This window comes from Oryzias latipes, chromosome 9, assembly GCF_002234675.1.
Source record: "Oryzias latipes chromosome 9, ASM223467v1".
In the NCBI taxonomy this organism is placed as follows: Eukaryota; Metazoa; Chordata; class Actinopteri; order Beloniformes; family Adrianichthyidae; genus Oryzias; species Oryzias latipes.
The window spans coordinates 29,650,161-29,676,945 of NC_019867.2; the positions used below are offsets into that span (position 1 = coordinate 29,650,161).

Consider the following 26,785-nt stretch of genomic DNA (forward strand, 5'->3'; position numbering starts at 1 on the left):
ATTTGGCGTGGTCTCCCTTTAAGCTATGCAATTAAATTCATTTCCCGGAAAAAAACAAACCTCTTGGACTTGGGCCCTTATTGAATTCACAGATTCAATTGTTTCTTGTCAAGGCTGGATGAGGGCACACAAGATCAGTTTTTTCCTGTTTTGTGGCTGGGATGAACTTGCATGTGATGTGGATGAAGTCCTCTGGTCTGACCCGGCACAGAGATAACATGGTGAGGTGCAATTAGTGTGAACCTGGGCTTGCAGTACAAATAAAAAAAGAAGTCCTGAAAACGAACTAACTCTCATTTTTTGTGGGGTAAAAGTGGGTGTGTAGGTGGGTGTGTGGGGTTGTTACCATTCTTTCTTGTATAGTCTGTTGCGTTTGCTGTGTGTTTGCTTGTTTTGACGACAGTCTTCATTGTGACCTCAAAGTGAGCTTTAACTCGACAGTCGAGTATTTTGTATGGTTGGCCTATATTCTGAAAATCGTGTTTGGTGAAATTGGCTTTGGAGAATGTGTCTTAGTAATAGGAAAAAAACTGCTAAACCAGATTATTCTGAGTAAACCACAAAATAAACACAGCAATGTCTCTTCAAATCAGATTTCATCTATTCGTCCACCAACCTAAACTCCATCACACAGAGAAGAAACGGGATCCAGACTTCTAAATACAATGAGGTGAACTGAAAAACTGTTGAGATCAAAGGAATCGCAACCTGAAAGTCATGGAGCAAAATCATCAGAATGGAACATTTAGTGTGATGTGTAAGAAAAAAGAATAGTCAGAAGTGATGAGGATGGAAGAAGGGTTCTGTGGAAACAGCAGCAGCTTCTCACTGAGAGACTCAGGAGACGAGGAGATGCAGCCCTGCTTTTCTATGTTCAGGCATGAAAACAGTCAAGTTTGAGTGAGATTCAAAAATCACTCCGGTCTCGTTAACTCGACAATCACTTAAGGAAGCTCTTTCCCCATGATTCCATTCAAACCTTGATTTTTGGATCACGGCTCTGAGTCGGTTTATTAAATGATTTGCGTATTACAAAACACAAACTACAAAATTTAGAAAAATCCTTTTTAACTTTTAAGTGAAGGTTCTCATTTGTCCGTTCTTAAATCAGGGTCATTTGGACCTGGTTTTTTATAGAAGAAATTTACCTCTTACCCAAGAGGCTTTTTCAATCCTGCAGTGGTGCTGGCATGAGAGTTTGGTTTTTACTTTTGGTGACACCGGCAAACAGAATGCTAAAGTTAGTTTGTTAGGGTCCCTGGGCCGAAGTCAAGAGAAGCTGTGATAGTGGTCGTTGACTGTCTATTGTCCTTGGTCGAGGGGAGGCAGGGGGACAGTTGATCCCCTTCTGTTGAGCACATTCCCATGCTGAGGATCTAAGGGGATGTGGTCTGTCCTTTTTTGGGTTTCAAGTGTTGACATTCATAAATTACCTGGACAAAGTGGGTGTGACCCATGAAAAGGCCTTACATCCGGCTCCAGCAAAATGAAGCGGCTGTTTTTCCACGATACGAGCACTGCCTTTTGGATCCAGTTGACATTGATTGGTCCAAGTTGCTCTGAGTCACGTTTCTAGGGCAACTACTGCCGCCAGTGGGTAGCACATGCTTTTACTGATGCATCTGTTTGGTCAGTTTTTAACTTGAATAACTTGCGATAAAGAAAAAAATATCATGAAAAATTAGGATTAGCAGGACAATGTTAAGAAAAAGGTATCAGAGCAAGAATGGTGCTTTTTTCTAATAGAATGGCAGAATGGCAACAGCTGTTTATTAATCTATAAGTCTATTGGACTTTGACTTCTTGGAGCCAGCGGGTACTTCCTGTTTGGAATGCAAGGGGGAGGAGTCAGTATGTCCTGTGATATATACTGCCAATGGTTTCAACAGGCTGTTGTAGATGGAAGGATGTCCCCTTCCGAGCTAGGGATGGGGACATCCTCGTCCACAAAGGAGTGGAGAGTTACCTTTAAATGGAGGAGTACTGTGGTCTCAGTTCCGTTGGAGTTGGCCCTGCAATCTTGGTACAGCCTTTTTTGCAAGGGCTGTTTGGTTTCCCCGATGTACTGTTCATTGTAGTCGTTATTGTAATGGATGGAGTACACCACATTACTCTGTTTATAACTAAGAATTACGTCCTTGGGAGGAACCAAATTTTGCCTGAGGGTGTTCACAGATATGAAGTGGACAGGGATGTTGTGTTGGTTGAAAATCCTTTTTAGTTTTTCTGCCAGGCTGGTGAGCTGAGAAATGACAACATCCTCCTGATTGGCTCTTGTTCTTTTGTTTCATGTTTCCACGATTGTTGGGATTTGGCAAAACCCAGTTGGGGTGTCCACAAGTCCTGAGGGCTTTCCGAACATGCTTTCTTCCTTCCCTTGGTGGTTGTGGGCCCTTCTTTGGCTTGGTGCTGTAGGGTCCTTATAATTAGCTAACTATCAAGTAACAATAAAGAAACATATTTTAGTTGTTTTATATTAAACGTGTAATGCAATAAAACAATAAATACTAAGTATTTCCTAAATTTTCTGCTTACATTTAAATACGTGTTTTACACTTTCAGCGAAGACCTGACGGTACGCTGTAGGGATGCAGCGAACTACTTTCTCCACCATCTGGTTCAATGGTGCAAAATACGGTTCGGTTTCACACTCAGAATTGTGGCATCCCTTACAATTGGAAAATTTGTAAGAAGCACTGATTCAACTGGGACGTCTCTTAAACCAAAAAAGTAAGATTATTGATCAGCTCCGTCATTCTGTGACCTTCAGGTCAGTGAACGCCTCACGTGATTGGACATAATTGATGCTTTGCTTTTTTTTACGTTGCTCATTGGAGGAGTTTGTGGCCTCCCCAGGGGGTCAGTGTGCGTTTTTTGCTGTGCAGAGGAAACTCCTCGTTTACAAATACCTCAATTCCAGTTTTTAAAGCATCCGGAGCGCTCAGCAGGAGAACAAGCTCACTTTTCCATTAAACCAAACAAAGGCTGCTTGAAGCATTTACAGAAGAAGCGGTTCCTGCTGGAGCGACTCGGTTTACACGTTTTGATCTCATCAACAAAAACACAGATTTGGTTTGGGATAAATTTGTTTACAGATATACATCCTGAGTGCGTTAGATGCAGAGCGTTCTGAGTAGCCGTTAATCCTCTTCACGCTTTCACAAAAGCTGCATCAGAAAATCTCTATGAGCAGCTCAGAGTGTGAACGCAGCCGCTTCAGACCTGGGTGTATATTTAGAGGGTTCTACTGACCTCAGAGATGCTGAAATTACTGCTGTGAGAGTAAGGAGACCAAAAAAGATCTCACCTCAGTGAAGAGGAGTTAAAGACAAAGAGTCGTTACAACTGCAGCTTTTTCCTGCAGATGTGTCACTGCAGATTCAGATCAGAATGTCCTCCTGGTTGTGTCGGCTTCTGCTCGGTTTTCTAATAATGCTTTGATCCGCAGTGGTGTGTTTGTGGACAGGGATGGGTTTTTGAATCAAATGCTGTAAAATTCTGCAGAAGTAAATCTCATTATGTTTGATCAAATGGCTTCAGGAGCCTCAGATTTCATATCATAAATATGATGATCGCACCAAAATGACTAAACATCCTCCTGAAACCGTGGCTGTTTATTTATGAAAAGCCTCATCTGACCACACCGGATCAGCAGAGTGACAGCAGCTTTAGTCTAGCTGGAGGGGTGGGGGTCTCTACCATCAGACTGGTTGGAAGAAAGCTGATAAAACAGGAAAGCTAATATCTCTTTGCCTCAGTTTCCATGCCCATTCAATGTGATTTCCTGGAATCTATTTTTACACTCCGTCTCTCATAAATGAGGTGTTATGATGAAGATTACAGACCAAACTCAGCTTTAGCAGAATCTGTGACTTTATTGCCTCATCATGGTTGTTCAGTCCAGTTTTATTTTATTTATTTTTTCCATGTAAATAAAGTTCAGTGACTGTCATAATAGCTGAAAGTAAATCTGTGCCACAGAACTTGTGCTTTTATCAGCCTCGTGTTTTTTCTGCTTTTCTGTTTTTAGTGGCTTCATGAAAATAGATTAACTATGACCAAAGAAACATTCCTATATTTTACTTACCATTGATTTATCATTTACCACTATAATGTTATCAGTGTTGCCATTGGGCAGTTTCCCCCCTGGTTTATGCTGATTAACTGGAAAAATGGTGGATGTAATACCATTAAAAATGTCTCAAAGTTGGACTTTCAATCACAAATGCTAATTACGGCTAATTAATCACTGATTAACATTTGGGCTGGAAAACTGCGACTCCATCAAGCAACACTGACTACTGTCAATGTTTAAGAGACAACTGTTTGCTTCAATTTGATTTAAATTATCTTCTGGTTAAGATTGGACAGACAGGCAGGCAGACGGACGGACAGACAGACACTTGATGTCTTAGCTTGACATTTTCATTCATAGAACAAAAATTGGCTGATTGGACGTAATGTAACCCTTGTGCTATCCTAGGCACTTTAACGTTGGGAGTTGGGTCATCTAGACCCAATAGACAGTGCGCTGAACCTTTTTTCTTCAATGATTTGTGATCTTTACTGGTGTCCATGGATAACATGAAATCTTTCCACCTTTATCCACCTTTGTCATGGTAGGGAGAACACGTCAATATCATCTAAGATAGCACAAGGGTTAAAGCTGTACATACTCTTCTGCAGGTATCAAATGTTTTACCAGCTGAAGGGTCAATAAGAGTTAAAATCAAGAAACTACAGAAGGCTGTTTCATTCAAAGTCCTCCCCCCTGTCCTCCCCCCGCCTGTACAGTGACCTGGAGCTCAGAGCTGCACAGCAGCTCCTCACTCTAACAATATCATGAAGCTGTCCTCTTCTTTGCTGCTCTTTTTTGCTCAGTTTTGTGTTTTCCTGCGCGATGCCTGCGCGCAGGAAGCAGCTGAGGACGCGCTCCGGCGTGGGTTGACATGGCAACACAACGGGCAGGTCTTCAGCATCCTGAGCCGCGGCTCCCGGTACCGTCCGGCTTCGAGGAGGCAGACAGAGCCCCCCAGCAGCGACGACGCCGTTGTCGTGGTCCGCAACAACAACGATACCGCTGCGTCCCGGGGATCTCCGCGCGTCCCCGCCTCCAGCAGCTCCGCGCAATTACGCGTGCTGGCGCGGCAGCAGGCGCCTCAGGCTGCCGCTGGCGGCGACGCTCCCGCGGTGAACCGAGAGGACATGATGGTGGGAGATGATCCGTACAACCCGTACAAGCAGCAAGGCTACAACAACCCTTACTACAACTACTACGACTCCTACTACAGACCGCGAATGCGGAGCCCGCAGCGCCACGGATACGGGACCAGATACCACCAGAACGGTACGGATCCGATTCAGAACCAGAACGATTCTGACAGGGAGGGAGATTCAATTGACTAAATAATACTCTTTAAAGTCTGGTTTCATATACAACTTTGGAACAAAATTAAGTAACTCAAAGAATAAAAGTCAGAGTGGACAAACGAACAGTTTCGTTTCACATCCAGAATTTAAAATTCTGCATTGATTGTAAACATCCAAACAGCTGTTTGTTGTGATTTGTGTCTAAAAACTCCAGATATTTCAGTTCCACGTTCCTGATTTTTCAAGTGAGACTTTTGAGAAAAGAACGGATTTTAGATTTCAAAAACTCACGAGAAAAACACACAAACCGGTTAAAGCTGCAGCCCGGAACGCCCCCCACTTCCAGGTATCCCCTTGACGTCAGGACTACAGCTGTGATGTCATACTTTGATCCAAAATGATCAAAAACTGTTATCTGTTTTGTTTGAAGTTTGATGTTTCTGTGCATGCCCTGGACAGAAGAGGTTCAGCATCTCTGCTGACATGATGCTTTTGTGGTTGTCATGGTGATGTCGTTTGGTACCTGGAGCCAGCCTTTGTCGTATTTTTTGCTTTTATGAATTTCTTTTTAATCATCTGTAAAAATTGTTGCTATATGAAGATTTCACAATTGGTGGTTAATTATTATAGAAGCTAAAATAACTTTAAATGACATCTTTATCATGTTTGATGTTTAATGTAAATATAAAACTACCTATTAAGGGTCTCTACAGCAGTTAACCTTTACAAAGGTTTTTGGATAGTAAAAATAGAAATTTGGTTGTCATCATTAAGTTTATTATTGATCAGACAAAATATTTGAATACCGTAAACATTGATTTGTTGTTGATTTATCTTAAAGTCCCCCTTTAATCAACTACATTAAAAGCGTTCCCAGTGGTCTTTTAATTATGATGATACAGTTTTTAGTCAAAATAAAAAAAACCTGAATGATAGCACATTAAACAGTAACAGCTCCTCTGCATGCCACTTCATCATTTGCCATATCATTTTGCCAGCTTTCAACTCAGACATAAACGGTTTATTAGTGAATGAAACCCAGAGCCCATGTTCCATAATTGAATTTACAAAAAGAGATGCGTTTGTTTGTTTGATTGGCAGGTGGGTGGACCAGTGATTGGACTCATACATTTTTACTTTACTCCGTCCCACCTAATTGCCAAATTTTGGAACGACTGTAGTCATTATGCTCAACCCACTTTGCCCTTTTCTCTGTTTGCAATTATGGGTGAGGTCAGAGATTATGAGAATAGAGATTACTTTGAATAAAGCCATCCATCCATCTTCCAAACCTGCCTAATCTATTTCGGGGTCACAATGTTGCCGGAGCCTAACCCCCTAATTTGAGCATTGGCGGGGGTACACCCTGAACAGTTTGACAATCACACTCTCTCGTATTCACACCAAGGGACAATTCACAATCACCAATTACCTTTTTTAACATGTGTTTGAACTGTGGGATGAAGCCAGAGCACCCAGAGAAAATCCACACATGCACGAGGAAAGCATCCAACCTACACACAGACAAGGTCTCGCCAGGATTGAAAAACAGCATCTGCTGTGAGACGAGAGCGCTTGACTGCAATCAATAAATATAAATAAGATGGGCAAAGCCCTTGCCTTTATTGAAAACAGAGAAGTGGCCGGGAAAAACCTGTTAGTAATTTGATAATGCTTACAACAAAATTTTACAGCTGGGGATGCCGCATGTCAATCAAGAGGCTGCACTCCTAGTTGGTAACTCATAATGGTTAGGTGAAGGGTTGGGGGTGTGGTCACTAGCAGGAACATGACTGACAGCTGACAAGTTGTTTTTTTTTTACCCGAGATTTATTGAGCCTCTCTACAGGAATAACCCTTCATGGACGGCTTTGCTTTGATCGCAGGGTTGCCGGACTTGGTTCCTGATCCGACCTACATCCAGATCGCCACCTACATCCAGAGGGCGCCAATGTACAACCTGCGCTGCGCGGCAGAGGAAAACTGCCTCTCTTCGTAAGGTTCCACGCCGTTGCAAAAGTTCCTTGTTGTTGTTCCTTGTGCTATCTTGTGGGGTCCAGGTCCCACTCCCAATCAGATCTGTCACAGGGTCACAATCACACCATGAAAAATTAGCCTAAGCATGTTTTTGGATGGTGGGAGGAAGCCCGAGTCCCCAGAGAAAACCCACACATGCATGGGGAAAACATGCAAACTCCACACAGAAAGGTCCCCATTGATCTTCTGTTTCAGGTCCCCCAGCTGGGACTTTAACCAGGGGCTTTCTTGCTGTGAGGCAATAGCGCTAACCACTGCACCACCGTGCAACCATGAATACCGTGCAGATGTATTCAGAAATTTGTTAATAACCCCGGCCGAACCATACGACTTTTTGCCCCCTTTTGGTTGTAGGTCCAAAGAAAAATGGAATGGACCAGTTATTTGATTGGCAGGAGGTCATTCTGACAAAAGAAAGCGCCAAACCAGCACCAGCGCATTCCTCTTTGAATGACTTGTAGATACAAAAAATCAAAAGCCAAGCGGGAAAACGTGCTGCTGGACGACCTCCGTTGTTATTTTTGTTGATTGCTTCGCTTTTGCTGTAGTGGCAACACCATGGTGCAAAGCTACTAATTGGTTAACTCTGGGCCATGGCGGTCAAACTTTAAGTGGAAACGCTCACTTGAATTACCTGAACCATTCTAAACCAGACTGGACCGTGCCATTCCGCTCAGTGGCAATGAGGCTCTAGTCTGTAAAAGAACGTTTTAGAGTGATTACACAAGACTGGAACAAATATCACTCTCATGAATCATTTTCCTGATATAACTTGAATGATCAGAAAATCACAAGGCAAAAAGTCATCCAGCAGGCATTAACTTCAAATTTGAGTTTCTGTTATCCGTATGAGTGCTGATGATGAGAAGTGAAGAAGTAAAAAGCTTTCATCTCTCTCTGCTTCTTGTCTGGGACCAGCTCGGCTCGTTATGCGAGGGACTACGACACCAGGGTTCTGCTGAGGTTCCCCCAGAGGGTGAAGAACCAGGGAACGGCAGACTTCCTGCCCAGCAAACCTCGATATGCCTGGGAGTGGCACAGCTGCCATAAGTAAGTACTTGCTTCACCTGTCAGGGGTGGAGATGTGGGTGGCGTTTCCATCATTATCCCGTTCCATCATTATTCAAGACCATTACTTCTTTGGAATCGCCTGAACCAGACTGGAACAACTTCACATTTTATTAGACGTAGGCTAATGTTTCTTGTGGTCTTTAATTCTAAGCACTTAGGACAGAATGGATGTTGAAGCTAGTCTCATTTCTTTTAAAGTCGGCATAAAAGTAACACATCATAGTGATGGGGCAAACATTTGGTGGCTTTGGTTGCTCCTCCTCTTCATCGGCGTGTTTCTCTGTGCTTCAGTCACTACCACAGCATGGACGAGTTCAGCCTCTACGAGCTGCTGGACTCGCGCACCCAACAGCAGGTGGCCGAGGGCCACAAGGCCAGCTTCTGCCTGGAGGACACTTCCTGTGACCCCGGATACTACCGCCGCTTTGCCTGCACCTCCCACAGCCAGGTGCGCTCCACCTGCCAAACAGATTAGGACAGCACTGGGCGGCAGGGTGGCCAATGATCGGAGGTTCAGCGGTTCGATCCCCGCTCTCCCCAGCCAAACCGTTGTTGTGTCCTTGGGCAAGACACTTCACCCTCCCTGCCTCCAGTATGGATCCACTGGTGTGTGAATGTGCATTAATGTCAGAGGGTCAGAGGGGCCGCAGACACATTCTGACAGCCATGCCCCAGGGCAGCTGTGGCCACATCACATCACCAAGTATGAACGAGGAGTGAATGAATAATGGACACATTGTTCGCGCAGGAAAATCCAATCCATCATTGTTATTACTATTACATTCCATGAGTGATTCCTGACTTTGAGGCATTCTTTGGTGCAAAAATATTATCACTTCAAAGTTTTTTCAAATCTATAAAACTAAAGCTGTTTTTTTGTGTGTGTGATCTTCTTTCCTGTTTGCGTTCAGGGTTTGAGTCCAGGATGTTACGACACGTACAACTCCGACATTGACTGTCAGTGGATCGACATCACCGACGTGGCGCCTGGAAGATACATCCTCAAGGTCCCGATTATGGCACAGCTTGACATCAAAATGGGTTTTGTGTTCATAACTAAAGTTCTTTATAACAATGACATGACACTGTTCTAGCTTTAAATTCAATCCACTTTTATTTTGAGAGCACATTTTAGAAACAGACCTGATCAGGAGGTAACAGTTGCTGGGTTGGCTCCACCAGCACCGTAACCCTTGTGCTGTCCTATGGGGTCAAGATGACCATTGACGTGTTGTCCCTACCATGACAAAGGTGGATAAAGGTGGAAAGATTTCATGTAATCCATGGACACCAGTGAAGATCAGCGCGTCTAGATGACCCAACTCCCAATGTTAAAATGTCTAGGATAGCACAAGGGATAAAAGGGAATTCAGCGGGATGAATCTTAATTTAAGTACTGAATTAAAGATCTAACCAACAAGAAAGAAAAACAGGAAAAGTAGAAAGAATCAGTATAAATAAATGTATTGTGAAACGGATGAAGCCTCAATATTCTAAAAATGGGTGTGATTAAACTGCGGGATATCATCACATCTAAATATCGTGTCAAACAGCCACTTCGTACAATTTGCACATGTTGCACGGATTAAAATTGGTCATACATGAACATATGTGGTAAAGTAAATAAAAATTGTGGTCTTTACGTGATATTTTCACAGATTATATTGCAAATGAATCTCGTTAAAACCAAGCAAGAAGTACGAATAGACCACAAAGAACACGTGAACCCGCCCTTTCTTGAATTTCTTCACTTTGGCATTTGGAAAACTGAGCAGAAATCACATCAGTACCACGGTCAGCTCCCGTACTCGCCATGCTTTGTTTTCATCAAACAGTCGGATTCCCTCGGACCGCACCACTTCCAAGTCAGCTGCTAGGTACCAGCTGTACCTGGCCCCCTCCGATGACCCGCCTTCTGTATGGCGCCGGACGCCGTCCGGCGAGAAATCCAACTCCATGCCCGGATGAGGGGTGCGGGAGACCCCACTTGCAGTGACTTCAAAATAATGACATCTGTACTGTGCAAAAGTGGCTGAATTGGCTTCAGTTGGTTGAAGCATATGAGCAAAATGTTAATCATGTCGCAGGTTTTGGTGTCTCCAAATCAATATTTCATGTTTTTCAACAATTATTATTAACAATTATTGGGCGGCAGTGGCTCAGGCGGTTGAGCGCGTCGTCCAATCAAAGGGTCGGCGGTTCGATCCCTGCTCCCCCCCAGCCAACTGTCATTGTGTCCTTGGGCAAGACACTTCACCCTCCTTGCCTCTAGTCTGTCTCCACTGGTGTGTGTATGCGCATGAATGATCCCGGTGATGGTCAGAGGGGCCGTAGGCGTGAACTGGCAGCCACGCCTCTGTCAGTCTGCCCCAGGGCAGCTGTGGCTACAACAGTAGTTTACCATCACCAAGTATGAATGAGGAGTGAATGAATAATGGACACAATGTAAGTGCTTTGAGTGTCTTGAAAAGTCCAATCCAATCTATTATTATACTATTAATTGAATAATTTGTTATTCTGACACTTGCAAACAGAAGGATTCTGTCATCCTGACAGGTGACCGTAAACCCAAGGCAGCAGGTTCCAGAATCCAACTTTAACAACAACGTGGCTCAATGTGACGTGCAGTACACGGGCACGGCGGCGCACGTGTCCGGGTGCACCATGACAGGGTAAGAATGGCCAACTTCCTACAATGACTTAATCTGAGCTCAGGCTTCCATGTCTCTGGAGCACCTTCCCACTTAAAATGAGACTTTGTTGGATTTGAGTCTCTAATTACCTGAAACAAAGGTCAACCTGTGACCCTGCAAGGCCTACAGCTGGGAACTGGTTAGCAGCAATGCTGTGGAAAACCCTTTGATTGACATCTTACAGCTAAGACGTCTGCCTGGTCTGGAACCACTGACAGAAAAGGGGCTTTCAGGGCAGGTCCTGCTCAGGGTTCGCCCGGCCGTCTCAAAATTCAGACCAACTTAATGAAAACGCCAAATCCTGAGCTTCCCTTCTGTCTGAGTCTACAGGATTCAGAGAGCCCAGAGAGCAAACAGGAGGCCTGTCACTCATCATGTTTGTCTCTGTTCAGTTACTGAGGTGCAGGTGTCAGCAGAGCCTGAAGGTGGTGCAGAGGCGGAGCTTCAGGACTCGAAAGGCTGGTCTGGATAGCATCATGAACCTCAGGAGTGCGAGCTCCGTCCGTCACGGTGTGTCTGAACACCCTGGATCCTGATCCGGTTCTTCAGGACTGTGTTCCTCTGATCAGAGACTTTTCAGTACGACAGCTACCGTTCTGCTATTTCACTTTCTGCTTTTGACGCGTTTGAAACTAAATTAAATGAAAGTCTACCATAAAAATGAGTCTTATAGAAGACAGACTTGGATTCAGTTCTACTGTTGCTATGGATACATTTGGGGTCTGACACATTAATGAACTGCCCCTACTAGTATTTGTTCATCCTGAAACATGTTTGCTTATAATTATATTTATGTAATAAGTGAGATGATGTTTGATCTATTACTTTCACTGAATATCTTCTCTCTCTGCATGTTCTCTCTCTGCCTTACGACCTCCTAAAAAATGTTCATTTTCTATTTTTCTTTGAAAACAGTAAACATTTCTGCACATTTTTTCCAGAAGTCTTTGAGTTTCCCTTAATTGGTCTTTTGTGATGGTGTGTGCGAACACGGACTGGAAGAAGTTCAGACTTTTCTGGCCAGTGTCCCTCTCTATTACATTAAGGAGTTGCAGCTCCCACTTGTTTTTTAACAAAATCAGCCCTCAGCTGTGGGCGAAGCCCTTGTGCTCCTAACATGGTCCCCACATGAATCCCTCCATAAAGCCAACTTAGATGGCCCACCTTTACATTGAGGTTTTAAAGGACCTATACCATGGAGAATCAACTTTTTAAGATTTTAAGTGTATTATAATGTTAATTATTCACTATAAACAACACCAAGGTGGTATTTTGATCCATTCACACATTTTTAAATATTCCTCTAAAAACCTGCTCTCTGAGCACCAGCCCCTCCCAATCTAACAAAATGAGCGGGTCCTCACATTATGATGTAGGTTTGAGAGGAATCACCCCTTCCAGGAAGAGTCTACGCTGGCAGCTCCGCCCCCAGACTAAGACACACCCACTTTCTCCACAGAGCTAGCGGTGATTTTCATTTCCATGCGCAATATGCACATCCATCTTTGCAAAAGTTCAGATGTTTGTTTTCATGGGCGAAACACAATGCTGAGGCAGGCTCCTGGATGACGTCATGAAATGGGCGTAACCAACAAGGAGAGGTGGTGCCTTAGAGATCCAGTCCTCTTACTTTGAGATTGGAGAATTTTTTCATAAACGTTTTGTTCTTTAGTGTGCCAAAGGTGATTTAAAGCCATATACTGTATATACATGGATACAGTTTACACTGAAAGGCTTAAAGGATAACACAAGAAGACAGTCGGAGCCTGACTCCACTCTCAGCCCAGGTTTGAAAAATGCAACAAAGGGACGCGGCCTTTTGTACTGGAGCTGCAGAGCACGATGACATGAAACTTCTGAAATGGTGGGAGACAACACCACACCAGTTGACCAATCTTCAAAATTCATCTTTACTACACCCTTTCAACCACTAGGGGGCAGCACACTGACGGTTTTAGACAATGAATTGTATCACTAGAGGAGACGCAACCGTTTTAGAAGCATGGCCGACGGTGGCGGAGCGCGACGCCATCTTGGTGAGGTTGACGACGCCCACATGACATTGATTTCTATTGATTTTAGATGTGTCTAAGTAGCTTATATATATCAAGGTTATAATATTTTCGGATTTTTTATTAGTTTTAGTTTTTATTTCGTTTTGAATTTTTGTTTTTAAATTTATTCAGTTTTAATTAGTTTTTAGAGGCAGCTTTACTAGTTTTTATTAGTTTTTATTTTTTGAAATTGCTTCGTTTTAGTTGAGTTTTTATTAGTTTTAGTTTTTTCTTTTTTTTTTTGTAAATTAGGATATTTGTCAGGTGCATGATTCAAAATCACCAGAATAAGTATTGTATAATAAAAACTCAATCAAAGATACATTTTGAAACACTTATTATTCAGAGGACACAAGGACAACCATCCTTAAATTAAAATACAACAGCCTATAACAGCATTAGGTACAATATTTGAGCAGCACTGCTTCTGATGTTAGATACAGTGTGCTGAGTACAAATCAACATAGCCAACAGACTAAAGACACATGCAAACGGAAAACAAGAGACCCAGGGAGCTCAATGTAAAAAATCTTGAACAATTCAACAACCTTTGCGTTTTGAATGAACAATTTTAAAATGCAGCTTTTTAATGTAGTGTGTTTGTGTAAACAGAAATGAGTGAACTTCAGTCAAGCAACAATTTGTTGTTGATCTTGAGGAAAACACGCTGCTCAAGAGATGTGGTTGTTCTGTTTCTAAGGCCAGATGACAACATTCCACACACAGAAAAGATGCGCTCCACAAAGGCTTGTGAGGCAGGGGCACTAACAAGGTCCTATGCCACAGGGGCAAGTTTTGGATAAACACCCATTCTTGACCTCCAGAACTGCAGTGGTGTCTCATTGAAGACAGCGTGTTTGACATCCTCAACATACTTATTTATTTCAGTCAACAGACTACTGGTCACATCAGGCTGATATGTCAGTGACGCATTTACCTCCATCCTGGATGCAAGAAAGCGATATTTCTGTAGGATAGTCGGAGGGGATCTTGTTGCTGTTTGACTGGCCATTGCAGTGGCAACATCATCCTGAGAAGCAGTAGGGTTATTCTGAGCAGTAGCCAGTTTTTGCACAAAAGACTGAGCTGCCCTCTCTAGTGGCATTGTGTCTGATGTTTGAAGAACCAGTGAAACGCTTGGATCCATTAGGCAGGCTGCTGCCGGTGAAGCATCAAACTGAGGGGAAAAAGGACTAAGAATGGAAGAAAAACGTTCTCGCAAAGACTTCAGCAGCACTTGTACTAACTGCTTTCCAGCAGTAGTGGTCATCAGGTGTGCCTCGAGGTTGAGCAGACATGGCACTACTTGTGAGAGTGACTGGCTGTCATTCTGAAGTTGGTCTGTGTGAATGGCAAAGGGCTCAAGTAGCTTGACCAATTTCTCAAGCTTAGTCCAGTCGCTTGTGAGAAGGTGGTCCATGCTCAACTCCTCAAGTACTTGGTTTAGTTCAGCTCTAATCTCCAGCAGTCTTCTCAGGATATCAAACACGCTGTTCCAGCGTGTGCTACAATCCCGGACCAGAGTTTTGCCACACTTTTTGATTAATGCTTCATTTGCCACTGATGATTTCCTCACAGCACTTACAAGGTGTCTTGCTTTTGTTATGAGTGAATCAGCATTTGGGTGCTTCATGGCATCTTTCAATGCGAGTTGAAGGGTGTGGGCAAAGCATGGCATCCTCTGGAACCTGTTCTCCCCATCATCTGGCAGGTCAAGTTCTTTGCAAAGAAGGATGAGAAAACAAATGATTAGTTAACGTAAGCATAAATTGTAAAATGTACAAATAGTACAATGTATAGCACAGAAGTGTAGTACAATGGACGGTCATTTTCCAAATCACAGTGATTACTAGGGCTGCACAAGTAATCTTAAAACAAGATTGCAATTACAAGTAAAACTGTCCCTTTGTGCTTATATCTGTGAATTCGGCAGTTTTTAAGCACTAAAATAATTGGTAAATCAGCCTAATATTGATACATTTGTTAATTATTTTGGATTTTATTTTACCAACAACAATTCACATAATTATTTGTTATTTACTTTATATAATTTAGTTTTGGATGTTGATAATGTATCATAAAGCTTCACAAAAAGTTATAAAACATTTCAAAACTATATATATATATATATATATATATATATATATATATATATATATATATATATATATATATATATATATATATATATATATATAGTAACGTAATTTCAATTTCGTAAAAGCTGACTTTGATAATATGCCTCAGCAAATGCATAACTGTTGCTAATAAGCATATATTTTATGTTTTTAAAGTTTTTTTTATTTTAATATTTAACCCATTTTTTTAAGAATACATTTTATTTTATGCAACACTTAAACTGCTGACCTATATTGTTCTAAAAATTAAAACTCACCAAGCTCTTCACAATCCTGGTCCTCCATGCCTGACTCTTCGGAATCTGACTGGAGCCACAATGTGTCCTGGTTGTCTCCAGCACATCCTGGACCTGGTTGAGGCTGTGAACCACCAGCTGACCCCTACCTTTGCTCGTGGGTTCTATCCCCAAGTAGACGCACAGCCTGAACAATATTGGAGCCGTTATCCGTCACAATAAGCAGCACTTTGTCTTCTCTAATTCCCCATTCATCTAACGTCTGATCAAGGCAGAGGACAATAGCCTCCCCGATGTGTGGATGCTCTATTCCGGGCATCGTCAAATGGCGGACCGCGGTCCGAGTCCGGACCGAGTGACGAGTCTGCCCAGACCCGTTAAAACTTTTGATATTAATAAAAATATAAATCACCGGGAGCCGGTTTAGCTCGTGCTGGTTTGCGGTGCCTTCCGTCCGTGAAACCAGGGTTCGACTCCGGGCTGCTCCCTGTTCCCTTCTCTACTTCTGTGCCAGTCCCAAGCCCGGTTGCTTTGAGAGGGTTGCGTCAGGAAGGGCATCCGGTGTAAAACATTGCCAAGTTTACCGTGCGACTCGTTCGCTGTGGCGACCCCTGATGGGAAAAGCCGAAAGGGAAACAACACAATCTGAAGCATGTAGTGTCAGTCACCACAGATGGTGCACCTGCCATGGTTGGGAGAGAGAAGGGGGCTGTTGCGCGGATGAAACAAGACAACCCTGATCTCATAGCCTACCACTGTATCATACATCAGACTGTTCTCTGTGCCATTCTGTCTGAAGAATTTGCTGAAGTAATGAATACCATGATGAAACTTATAAACTTCCTGAGGGCATCCTCATCCCATCAGCATCGACTGCTGAGAGAATTTTTGAAGGAAATGGATGCAGATGCGAATGACCTACTACTCCACAACAACGTGAGATGGCTGAGTAAAGGCAATGCACTGGAACGCTTCTGGTCCATCCGAAAGGAAATAGCTGCTTTCTTACAGCAGCTCAAGAGTCAAAAGGGAACACAGTTTGCAAACTTTTTGCAAGATCAGCACAAGATGGATGTGGTGGCTTTTTTGTTGGACATCACAGGACACCTTAATGAGCTCAATTTAAAGCTGCAGGGTCAGAAAAATTCTATCTGCGATTTGATGAAAACTGTCCGCTCATTCCAGATTAAGCTGGACATTTTCAGAGAAGATCTCCAAGCAGATTGTGAGCATTTCCCACAAATGCGTGAACAAATTCAGGGTGAGAGAGACATTTCCCCTTATGTCGGCTTCATAGACAAGCTGATTGGAAACTTCTGTCAACGATTTGACTGCTTCAACCTTGGACACGAGCTCTTCCTGCTAATTGAGAATCCATTCCTTATCAGAGAAATCAGAGGATTTTCAAAGGAGGTGACACAGACCTTCAAGTGGGCACATCCTGGATCTTTACAGTTAGAGCTCACTGATTTGCAAGCAGATGTTGCTCTAAGGAGGCATTTTGAAACAACTGACTCTACTACTTTCTGGTTACAGATTGTGCCAGAAACGATGTTCCCTGGTCTAACCAAAGTAGCACTACACACCTTGACCATGTTTGGATCAACTTACAGCTGTGAGACAGCTTTCTCGTCAATGAATATTATTAAAACAAAGTACCGTTCTAGGCTCACCAATGAGCATCTCCACATGAGCATGAGACTTGCACTAACCCCATTTAAGCCAAGATTCAAACTGCTGGCAGGACAGTTACATGCCCATTTCTCTCACTAGGAAAGAAAGATTGAAAGGGAGTAAGGAAAGGTTGAAAGGAGAGATGAAAAAGGGAGCTGCTCAAAGTTCTGCACTTTTATTATTCAGTAAATTCTGCCCTGTTCTATTTTACTTGAAAAGTTTCCTGTGTTATTTTATTTAAAATGTAGTTCATTTTTTAAAAAGGTGGCAGTTCAAATGTCTTGTTTATTTTTTTCTTGAAGATTAAAAGCACTTTTATTTTATTCAAAATATTCTGAATGTTTTACATTTCTTGAAATAGGCCCTAAGTTCAGGCTGCTCAAAGCTGTGTTTGCACTTTTTATTTATGTTATTCAGAATAATTTCAGTGTCTGTTAATTGACATGTAGTAAAGAGAACTACAGTATTGTTTTCCATACAAGTTCAGACTTTTCGGTATGTTAAAAGCATATTACTTTGAAAACACTTGAAATGTAACAATAAATTGTGTAGAAATGTATGTGCGTTATTGATTTTATTAACATGAGGGTACATTATGTTAAGTGAAAACATAAGATCCGGACCTTTGCTGGGAAAGATTTTTAGTAACTGGACCTTTTTGAATTTTAATTGAATACCCCTGCTCTATTCGGTGTAAGTTTAGCAAAGCATGGTGATTTTGGCCTCCGGGCGGATAGTAAAAACAAGCAGACACACCCATAAAAGATGCTGTTAATCCTCTCTTGCTCCAACAATCTACACATATGGTCACCATCCTCGCCTTTTTTATGATATCTTTCAATTTCTGCTTAGCCTTATCCATTTTAGCTCCGATTAGATTATTGACTCTTGCAGCTCCAGGTGTTTTGAATTTTGGTTCGAGTGAAGTGCAGAACTTCTTGAAGGCATTTGACTCACACAGTCGTGTAGACATTCCAGTCTCAATAAACACGTTGATCAAAGCATCTTCTCGTTTTTGACGTTCATGCGTATTTACTAGCCAGCAGCTATTTGGTCGGCGGTAAAAACAGTCCATTATGGATGCCGTATTAGGTTCCTTTCCCGTGTTAACGTTACCTGCTCTCGCTTCTTTTTCGGGGAGGGCGGGCGACAGGCTAGCTTGTCTAGGTACTGTTGATTTGCATTTTTGTGTGCGCTTTTTAAATGTACTGTTAGATTCATAGGGTTTTTCCCTTTGAGGAGCGTTCCACAAATGTTGTCTCCTGCTTCGACTACAAGGCACTTACTTTTGTTTTCGACGCTGTTATATTCAATAAAGTCCCAAATAGGACTCTCCCGATTTCTCCCAACTTTTAATGCAGCCATCACGCTCATGTAAATGTCAATGACCACGCTAGCCGGCAGTGTCTGACAGACATCATGTGACGTCACAGACAACGTGATGCCGTAGGGGTCAAATACACAGTAAAACTAGCAGCGTGAAGTAAATATATTTTATTTCAACCCCAAAGGCTTATGTATTAACAAAGACGAAAACAAAGGATTTTTTGGGGTTAATATTAGTTAGTTTCAGTTCGTTTTAAAAACACAACAAACAGTTTTAGTTAGTTTTCGTTTTTTTTAAAACTCTCGTTTTTATTTTTATTTCAGTTAACGAAAATGTTTTTTCAGTTCTAGTTTTAGTTTTTTCGTTCGTTTTCGTTAACTATAATAACCTTGATATATATTTATACATATATGTAAATATATCATATATATATATATATATATATATATATATATATATATATATATATATATATATATATATATATATATATATAGACATCATTTGTTGTTGTTGTTAAAGAAGAGAAACAGTCAGCCTTAAAAGCTCAAACTTTAATGAAAATGCATTGTTGCAGGACTTCTTACAAATAAAAAAAATTATTACAAAGAATTTTAAAAAAATAATTTGTAAACATTTAGAAGTTTTAGACCTCTTTGACATGTAATTTAAATTATTTAGTAAAACCCAACAATAAGTCAATAATAATAATAATAACAATAATAATAATAATAAATCAATAGTAAGTCAATACAAACAATAAATAATAACAAAACATAAATAATAAGTCAATAAAAAATAAGCATATTAATAATAATAATAATAAAATAAATATTCAAAAGAAGTCCAAAATTGAACAATAGATTTACCCTAAAAAAAACAACAACAACAAAGAAAAACAATAGATTTATACCGATCCATGCGAGTGATCAATTTGTGTAACACAGATGCTTTGGTGTCGGGTTTCAAGCAAACAGTCTGGCCTCTTATCTAAATCTGTTTCCACAAATGTTTTGAACAGTCAGACTGTATTTCTAATTGGTACCACAGTGATCCATCTGGGTTTGCTCTTTTTATTGCTAAGATCCACTTTTTCCTTAAGTCTGAATCCATTGGAAACCTGCAAGAAAAGTTCAGTCTCTGAATCAGAAATGTATATATCTATATTACTATAATAGCCTAGTATGCTGTATACAGGTTTAGCAAAATAAAATGTACATTTATGTTGACAGCATGTTGATAATAGCCCTGCAGCATCATGCATGTCAACATGTGTATGATTAATGAAGCCCCTGCAGCATTAAAAGAAAAAAATTATAGTACTTTTTTTTATTTTTTAACTTGTCCTGTCCAACAGCTGGGCAGACAGATGAGAGCTGAGGGCCTCTTGTGTTGGACATATTTTATTTTAACAAGAGGGGTTATTAATCTTCAGACAAACCAGAGGTATGTCTGAATAAACCCCTTTTGTAATTGAGGCCAAACTTTATTCATTTCAATCATGTTTGAAAATCTTTGGTGTTGGACCGGACGGAAAAGGAAAGGAGAGAAGAAGAGAGAGGGATGTTAGAGGGGGGGGGGGGGGTGATAGTGTGTGTGTGTGTGTGGGGGGGGGGGGGGTAAGACCATGAAGCAGCATAGAGCAGACAGGTTTACTGGTTGTTTATCATTACGGTAAGGTTCAAATGTAGTACAAAAAGGGCGGGGCCTGTCCACACACACACTGAGATGTTATCAACACGCCTGCTAGCTGCAAAAATGTCAAAAATTATAGTACTTACCTGTGAAATGATATACCTTCCTCCTTCATGGACTCAGTTCTCTGATTTTTGGCAGTTGAAACCCGCACAATGAACTGGTATTATGCAAAAAATGTGTTCACATGTGTTGTGTATTCAATTGCTCCACCACAACACTAGAGGGCGCGTTGTATGACTGACTGAGTTCTGTATGTTACGTTGTGAAGAGGAAGCATTAAAGAATATAGCGGGAAAGCATTCTGAGTCACGTCCTGATTTCTGTGGAAATCTGAGGATTACTTCTACAAGAATACAACAACATGCATGCACTGCAGCAGTAACTTGACCTCACCAAGATGGCGGTGCTCTCCTCCCATGAGGAACCACGTGCTGTCTCCTCTAGTGATATAACTCATTGGTTTTAGACACTATGATTTCAGGAATTAAACAAGTTTATTTTAAATGGTTCAAAATTTGGCAGAAACCAACAGTCAGAACCTTTAAAGCCCCATTCATACAAGTCAACAGCCAGGAAAAGTTGATTTACTGTTTAGTTACTTGTTAAGAAAAGCATGATAACTCTGACCCTTTATAGCAGCACCAATTAGCCATGACGAAACCCCCTTCAGTGATGGTGGAGTCTGTACCCTGCTGGGGTGCCTCCATTTCTAAAAAAATGTGGCCAGTGTTCTGGGGCTTTATATGAAGTTGTTCAGAAACAAAAAAGAGTGGGAGGTGAAGTCAGGAGAGACAAAGGTAAAAACCTTCGAGCTTCAACATTTCAAAAAAGTTACAAAATGCTTTTAAAACAAAAAGAAAAAAAGAGGCTTTTATACCAAGTTCAGAGATTTTTTTGTCCAGAAGGGGAAGTGTATGGACTTCATCTACAAGTAAATGTAAAAATATGTGTGTGGTGTATAAATTACTTATTACTTATTACATAAATTAGCAGCTTTCATGATGTCATGAAGGTTTTTTATTTGCAGGTAGCTGGGTGGAGTTAAAAAAAAACCTCACTTTTTCCCCAGGAGCAAACTTATTGTTTTCATATATGTTAGGGTTTAATGACATCATGTTGAAATGATTCAAATCAAAATGTTGAATTTTGTCTTCGTTACTTTCATTTTTTTATGTAAATCAGGTCAGTTAATTTGGTTAAAGTTGCACTGTCTCCCCTGAGCCTTCACTGAGAGAGGAAGACCTTCGTAGTCTTTTTAAAGACTGAAATTCTTCTCTTCTCAGTGTTAAAGCTTTTTGAAAACCATGTTTCAAAATCAGGGCAGTTTTCTTAGGAAAGTCGCTTTACTTGGAAGCAAACATCAAAATCCTCCATTTCACAGTGACCCACTAAAAGTCATTGTTCAATTTCATGATGATGCCAAACTCAAGCAAAGATGGGAAAAAAAGGAAAATCTCTGAGTATGACAAAGAATCTGTAACAACGACAAAGAAAAGAAGGGACCTTGAGTTTCCTTCCCTAAAGGATGAATCTGCATTCTATATTCCTGATCATAACAGAAAGAGAAAAGCAAGCTATCTGGAACAACCGCTGGACAAAAGATTCAGAGGAAACCCAGCTGAAGAAGACAACCCAAAGCTTAGATTTGAGGCTAAATATGTAGAACTGCATCCACTCGGTGAAGGAGGTTGTGGATCTGTGTTTGCTGGCTATCGCAAATCAGATCATTTGGACGTTGCCATCAAACACGTCCCCAATAAATACCAGTACTGCAAACACGTGGATGAAGAGGGAAGAGAGATATCTGGGGAAGTGGCTGTGATGCTGAAACTCAGGAGCGGAACATCACACTCCGCTGGCAGCAGAGCACCAATCGCCTTGCTAGACTGGTATGTGCTGCCACATGAGCTGATCCTGGTTTTGGAGAGACCAATGCCAGCCGTGGATCTTCAGACTTACGTTGAAGAGTGTAGAGATACATTTGGAGAAAAAGAAGCCAAGATGATCTTAAAACAACTAGTAAAAGCAGCCATTTCCCTTCAGGACAAAAAGATTTTCCACAGAGACATCAAAGTGGAAAACATCTTGATAGACATGAGTTCAGGCGCCCCACAAGTCCGTTTAATTGACTTTGGAGTCAGCTGCTTCACAGAGTCACATTCAGAATACACCACCTTTTATGGCACAGAGATTCACGCCCCTCCAGAATGGTGGTATGAACACACGTACAGCGCTAGACCCACAACAGTGTGGCAGCTGGGAATTGTCCTGTTTGAATGCCTCCACAACAAAAACTTCAGTTCAACTAAACTCATGGAGAAAAAGCTCCAACTCAGGCAAAACCTTTCCAAAGACTGCAAAGACTTTATGAAGCAATGCTTCATCCAAAACCCAAGAAGGCGCCCCAGTCTGGAACAGATTCTGCTTCACCCTTGGCTCAAGTAATTTTTTTTTTTTTTTGGCTCAAGTAAATTCTAGAATCAACTCCTCAGCCCAGGGCCACGTGTGTTCAAGTTATTGTATAAACAGATACTGTAGAAAAAAAAATAGGACTTTGATCCCCAGAAGGAGGTGATGATGTTACAGCATCAGAATAAGATGCCAGACATAGTAGAATGTACTATAGTATTAGTAATCAAAAGTTTTAAAAGTAGAATAGTATAGAAAATTGAAAAAAACTGTAGTATATAAAGAATGGGAATAAAGTCACTGACAGTACAATGTACTTTAATATTAGTAAAAGATAGATAAACTAAAAAAATAAATTAAAGACTTATAAACAGAATGAAAATGAGCTCGTTGACATAGTACACTGTACTTCTAGTGACAGCTCAGCTAAAAATAAACTAACCCAAACAAGACAAAAAATTAAGACAATGTTGTAAAAAACTGCAAACACATGATAGTTTTAAATTAGCGAGCTCTTCCATTCATTAGTGGGTTTTTCTCCGGGTGCTCCGGCTTCCCACACAAAACTCTGCCAGAGTGTCTTTCTACAAGCACTCTGCCGGTCCCAAGCCCGGATAAAGGAGGAGGGTTGAACTGTAAGAAAACTGAGAGTTAACATGAAAACAATCATTGGTGGTTCTCAACAAGTTGAAGTTGTTTTGCTAAAAACATAAAGAGTTGAGGTCACTGCCTCCCTGTGAAACAGAAATGGCTCCAATCTCAGAAGCAACCAAACCGTTTTTTTGAGAAAGCCCTTCTAAAGTAATGTCCTTGGACCTGCACACAAATGAACACAGATCAAAAAGTTAGTACGGTGGCCCAGATGGGTCACAACACAACACTTTGGATTTCACAACACTAAATAACATACTACAATTCAACACAACACAATAACTCACAACACAACACAATAACTCACAACACAACACAATAACTCACAATACAACACAATAACTCACAATACAACACAATAACTGACAACACAACACAATAACTCACAACACAACACAATAACTCACAGCACAAAAAGTCACAACACTTTAACTCACAACAGAAGTACCGGTATATCTGCAAAGGAAGTGTTTTTTTTCTGAAATGTCCACTGGGCTAAAACATCTGTAATCACGTCTCCATTCAGGGTTCATAAACTCGTTCAAAGATTCTCCTGCAGCTTCTCTTCTGCTCCGTCTGAGAGCCGTCTGTCTGTCAGCCGCTTCCTTCCGCATCTTTTTGTCTCTGTGATACACTTTGAAGGTTCACTGTCCCGCAATAACCAAAGAGGGTGAAATAAAAACATAAATAAAATTAGGGGACATTTTCATTGTTATTATTGTCACCATGAAAATAAGAAAAATATCAGTTCAGTAAACTTCGAAAGATCTTCACAGATTCTGACTTACGCCCTCAATAACTCTTCTGATAAACGTTCAAATGTGTCAACAAGTATGTCAATCATTTTGTAGTAAAACAGAGAGTGAACTACAAATGCATTTCTATGCATTTCATTGTAAATATTTTTTTTCAAAGTTTAAAAGAGATATGAATAATAATAAAGGTGGTCAAAAGCTCTGAAGATACTCAAGCTGCTGTCACCAGTACAAAACGTTTGGTGACAATAGCTTGAGTATGTTCAGAGCTTAAATTCATTTTTCTTTTAAATTATGGGGAAAAACATACAAAAAAATAAAATAAAAATGGAGTTTTTACAAAATATTAATTGGAGCATGTATATGCTGACAAATATTCATTACCAGCTCATATAAATTTAGAAATGTATTCATTTTTGAGAGTTTATTGCTATATTTTTTTATTTTGAAATGCATTTGTAGTTCACTCTCTGTGTTAGTACAGAATGATTGAGATACTTGTTGACACATTTGGACGTTTATCAAAAGAGTTATTGAGACAGACTTGTCGTGTCACAAGCTTCTTGTGTAACAATTATAATATAATGATTTATGATTCTGATTGAAATCAGAAAGCTGTGGCTGTTGCTGCCTGAAGCTGACACAGCCCAGCACGGATACCTTTTTCCAGGTGAAGCTACCACCGTCTTCTGCGAAAGCTCAGGCAATAACAAACGGAAAACGGGCTCCATCCCTGCAGTGAGGTGGAGAACGAGGGATTTAGGTTTTTATTGAATGAATTAGAGCCACGCTTTGAAATTCCCTGAAAAAGGATCCCTGCACTGTACGCCCAGACCAGAGCTACGGCTGAGATGGAAACGGCATAAAGAGTGGCATTCCTGCACTTAGAGACCCCCCTTCTCGTCAAAGCAGCGGTAGACGAGCGGCGTCTTGGTGCTAAAAGCCTGTGGTTCTCCAGAAAAACATAAACATATAAACATACATCATATGCAGCTTTTCCCCAAATTTGGTGTTCACAAAGATGTTTACTTTTAGATGCACTTTAAGATCTTCATGTATTTTATCCATGGTCATTTATTTTTGAAAGCAGTTTATTTCTTAAATACCATAAATATAAGGTTATTTATTTATTTATTTGCTTGTTTTGTTGTATTTTGAGGACCCCCTTGAAAACGAGATGACACATCTCAAGGGGCTTATCCTCTAAACAAATAAATTGAAATAAAGGAAAGTTCCAAGCTACTTGATTTTTATTTTTCTGGGAGAATTTCATTTTTGTTTACACCACATTTGCACTAAATGGTCTCATTTATTTTTAACAAAGACACTAATTTTTTCCCACAATTAATATCTGATTCACAGCTATTTTTTAATTAAGCAATGGCTATGCTTTTGTTTTTCAAAAGTTAATACCAATGTGCCTGGCAGCTACTTGACTTATTTATTTTTAATGTATTTTTTATCCTGTTTACAGCAATTTTGCACTAAATAATGGCACTGCTGTTCATGTTCACTATTATTTAAACCAAATTTTACAGATATTTCCAAATGAAAATTGTCATTGTTTGTCAAAGACAGTATTACTGATTTCAGCAATGTTACACAAAAGTCTGTTTGTCATGATCCCGCGGGATTTCAGATAGACCCAGACGCTGGAACCCGGAAGGTAACTTGGACATGAGAGGTAAGTGTAAGAGGGTTTAATTCTCTGAAGGAGAGTCTGTAACAGAGTTCTTGATGTGGCGTGGCAGCTGACTGGAGGGTTGTGGCAGATGGAGCTCGAGCTTGAGGATTTAGCTGGATCCGTGATGAGGACGAAGAGCGAGGCTGGTGAACTGCGACCCAATGGAACACTCGTGATGAAGATTCCGTGAGAGGAACAACGGACTGGCGTTGAAGACAGGTCCTGGATCTCCTTAAGTAGGTGGGATAATGAAGAGGTGAGTGGAACCAGCTGGTCGCATCCAGAGCCGAGCAGGAATGGGAGGGGGAAGGTGACTGACAGAGGCCCCATGACACTGTTATTCATTACACCATAGGACACAAGTTGGTTATTATCATTCTGTTTGCAAACTAAAAATTAAATGGGGAAATATTTTCCAAATAACAGTTTTTCAAATTCTTCTTTCTTAAAGTTTGATATATCGTGAGTTGTTAGAGACGAGATATATAGGTTATTACAATATCACCATATCGTGATAGTATCGTTATCGTGAGCAATGTGCCGCAAATCGTATCATATCATGAGGGACCCAGTGATTCCCAGCCCTAGTGTATATGTAAGGTTCTTCAAAAAAATTAAGCAATTAGCTGTCATTGGTGATTGCACTTTAATGCTTGTTTCCTCATAAATGTGATGACTGTGGACTCTGAAGCTTCATGATGGACTGAAAGTGACCTTTAAACATTCCTACAGGAACTCTTGGATGGAGCAGTTTTTGAAGACAAAATGGTTTTCATACTGGATTACAGCCTCTCAGTCTTTCACACATATGGACTGTCATGTGGTGAAAGGGGTCAGCAGGTGGCCTTTTTGAGAAGAAACTTGAAGCCTGAGTAAGGCTGCTTGCAGGAACAGGGTTTGCTTCATCTGTGTGGGAGGACGACCTGAAAATCTGAGAAAGTGTCAAGCTCAGAAATGTGTCACCTTAGCTGTGAGATAACAAACGAGA

At 40.9% G+C, this 26,785-nt stretch overlaps 1 protein-coding gene across 1 annotated transcript; it reads left to right on the forward strand.

Moving 5' to 3' along the window:
• Positions 1 to 4,806: 4,806 nt before the first annotated feature.
• On the forward strand, positions 4,807 to 12,107 carry lox (lysyl oxidase). The gene is made up of 7 exons (XM_004072942.4): positions 4,807 to 5,347; positions 7,257 to 7,365; positions 8,326 to 8,457; positions 8,770 to 8,926; positions 9,390 to 9,485; positions 11,035 to 11,150; positions 11,564 to 12,107. The coding sequence occupies exons 1-7, from the start codon at positions 4,843 to 4,845 to the stop codon at positions 11,568 to 11,570; spliced, it is 1,122 nt and encodes a 373-aa protein (XP_004072990.1). The 5' UTR covers positions 4,807 to 4,842; the 3' UTR covers positions 11,571 to 12,107.
• Positions 12,108 to 26,785: the final 14,678 nt, after the last annotated feature.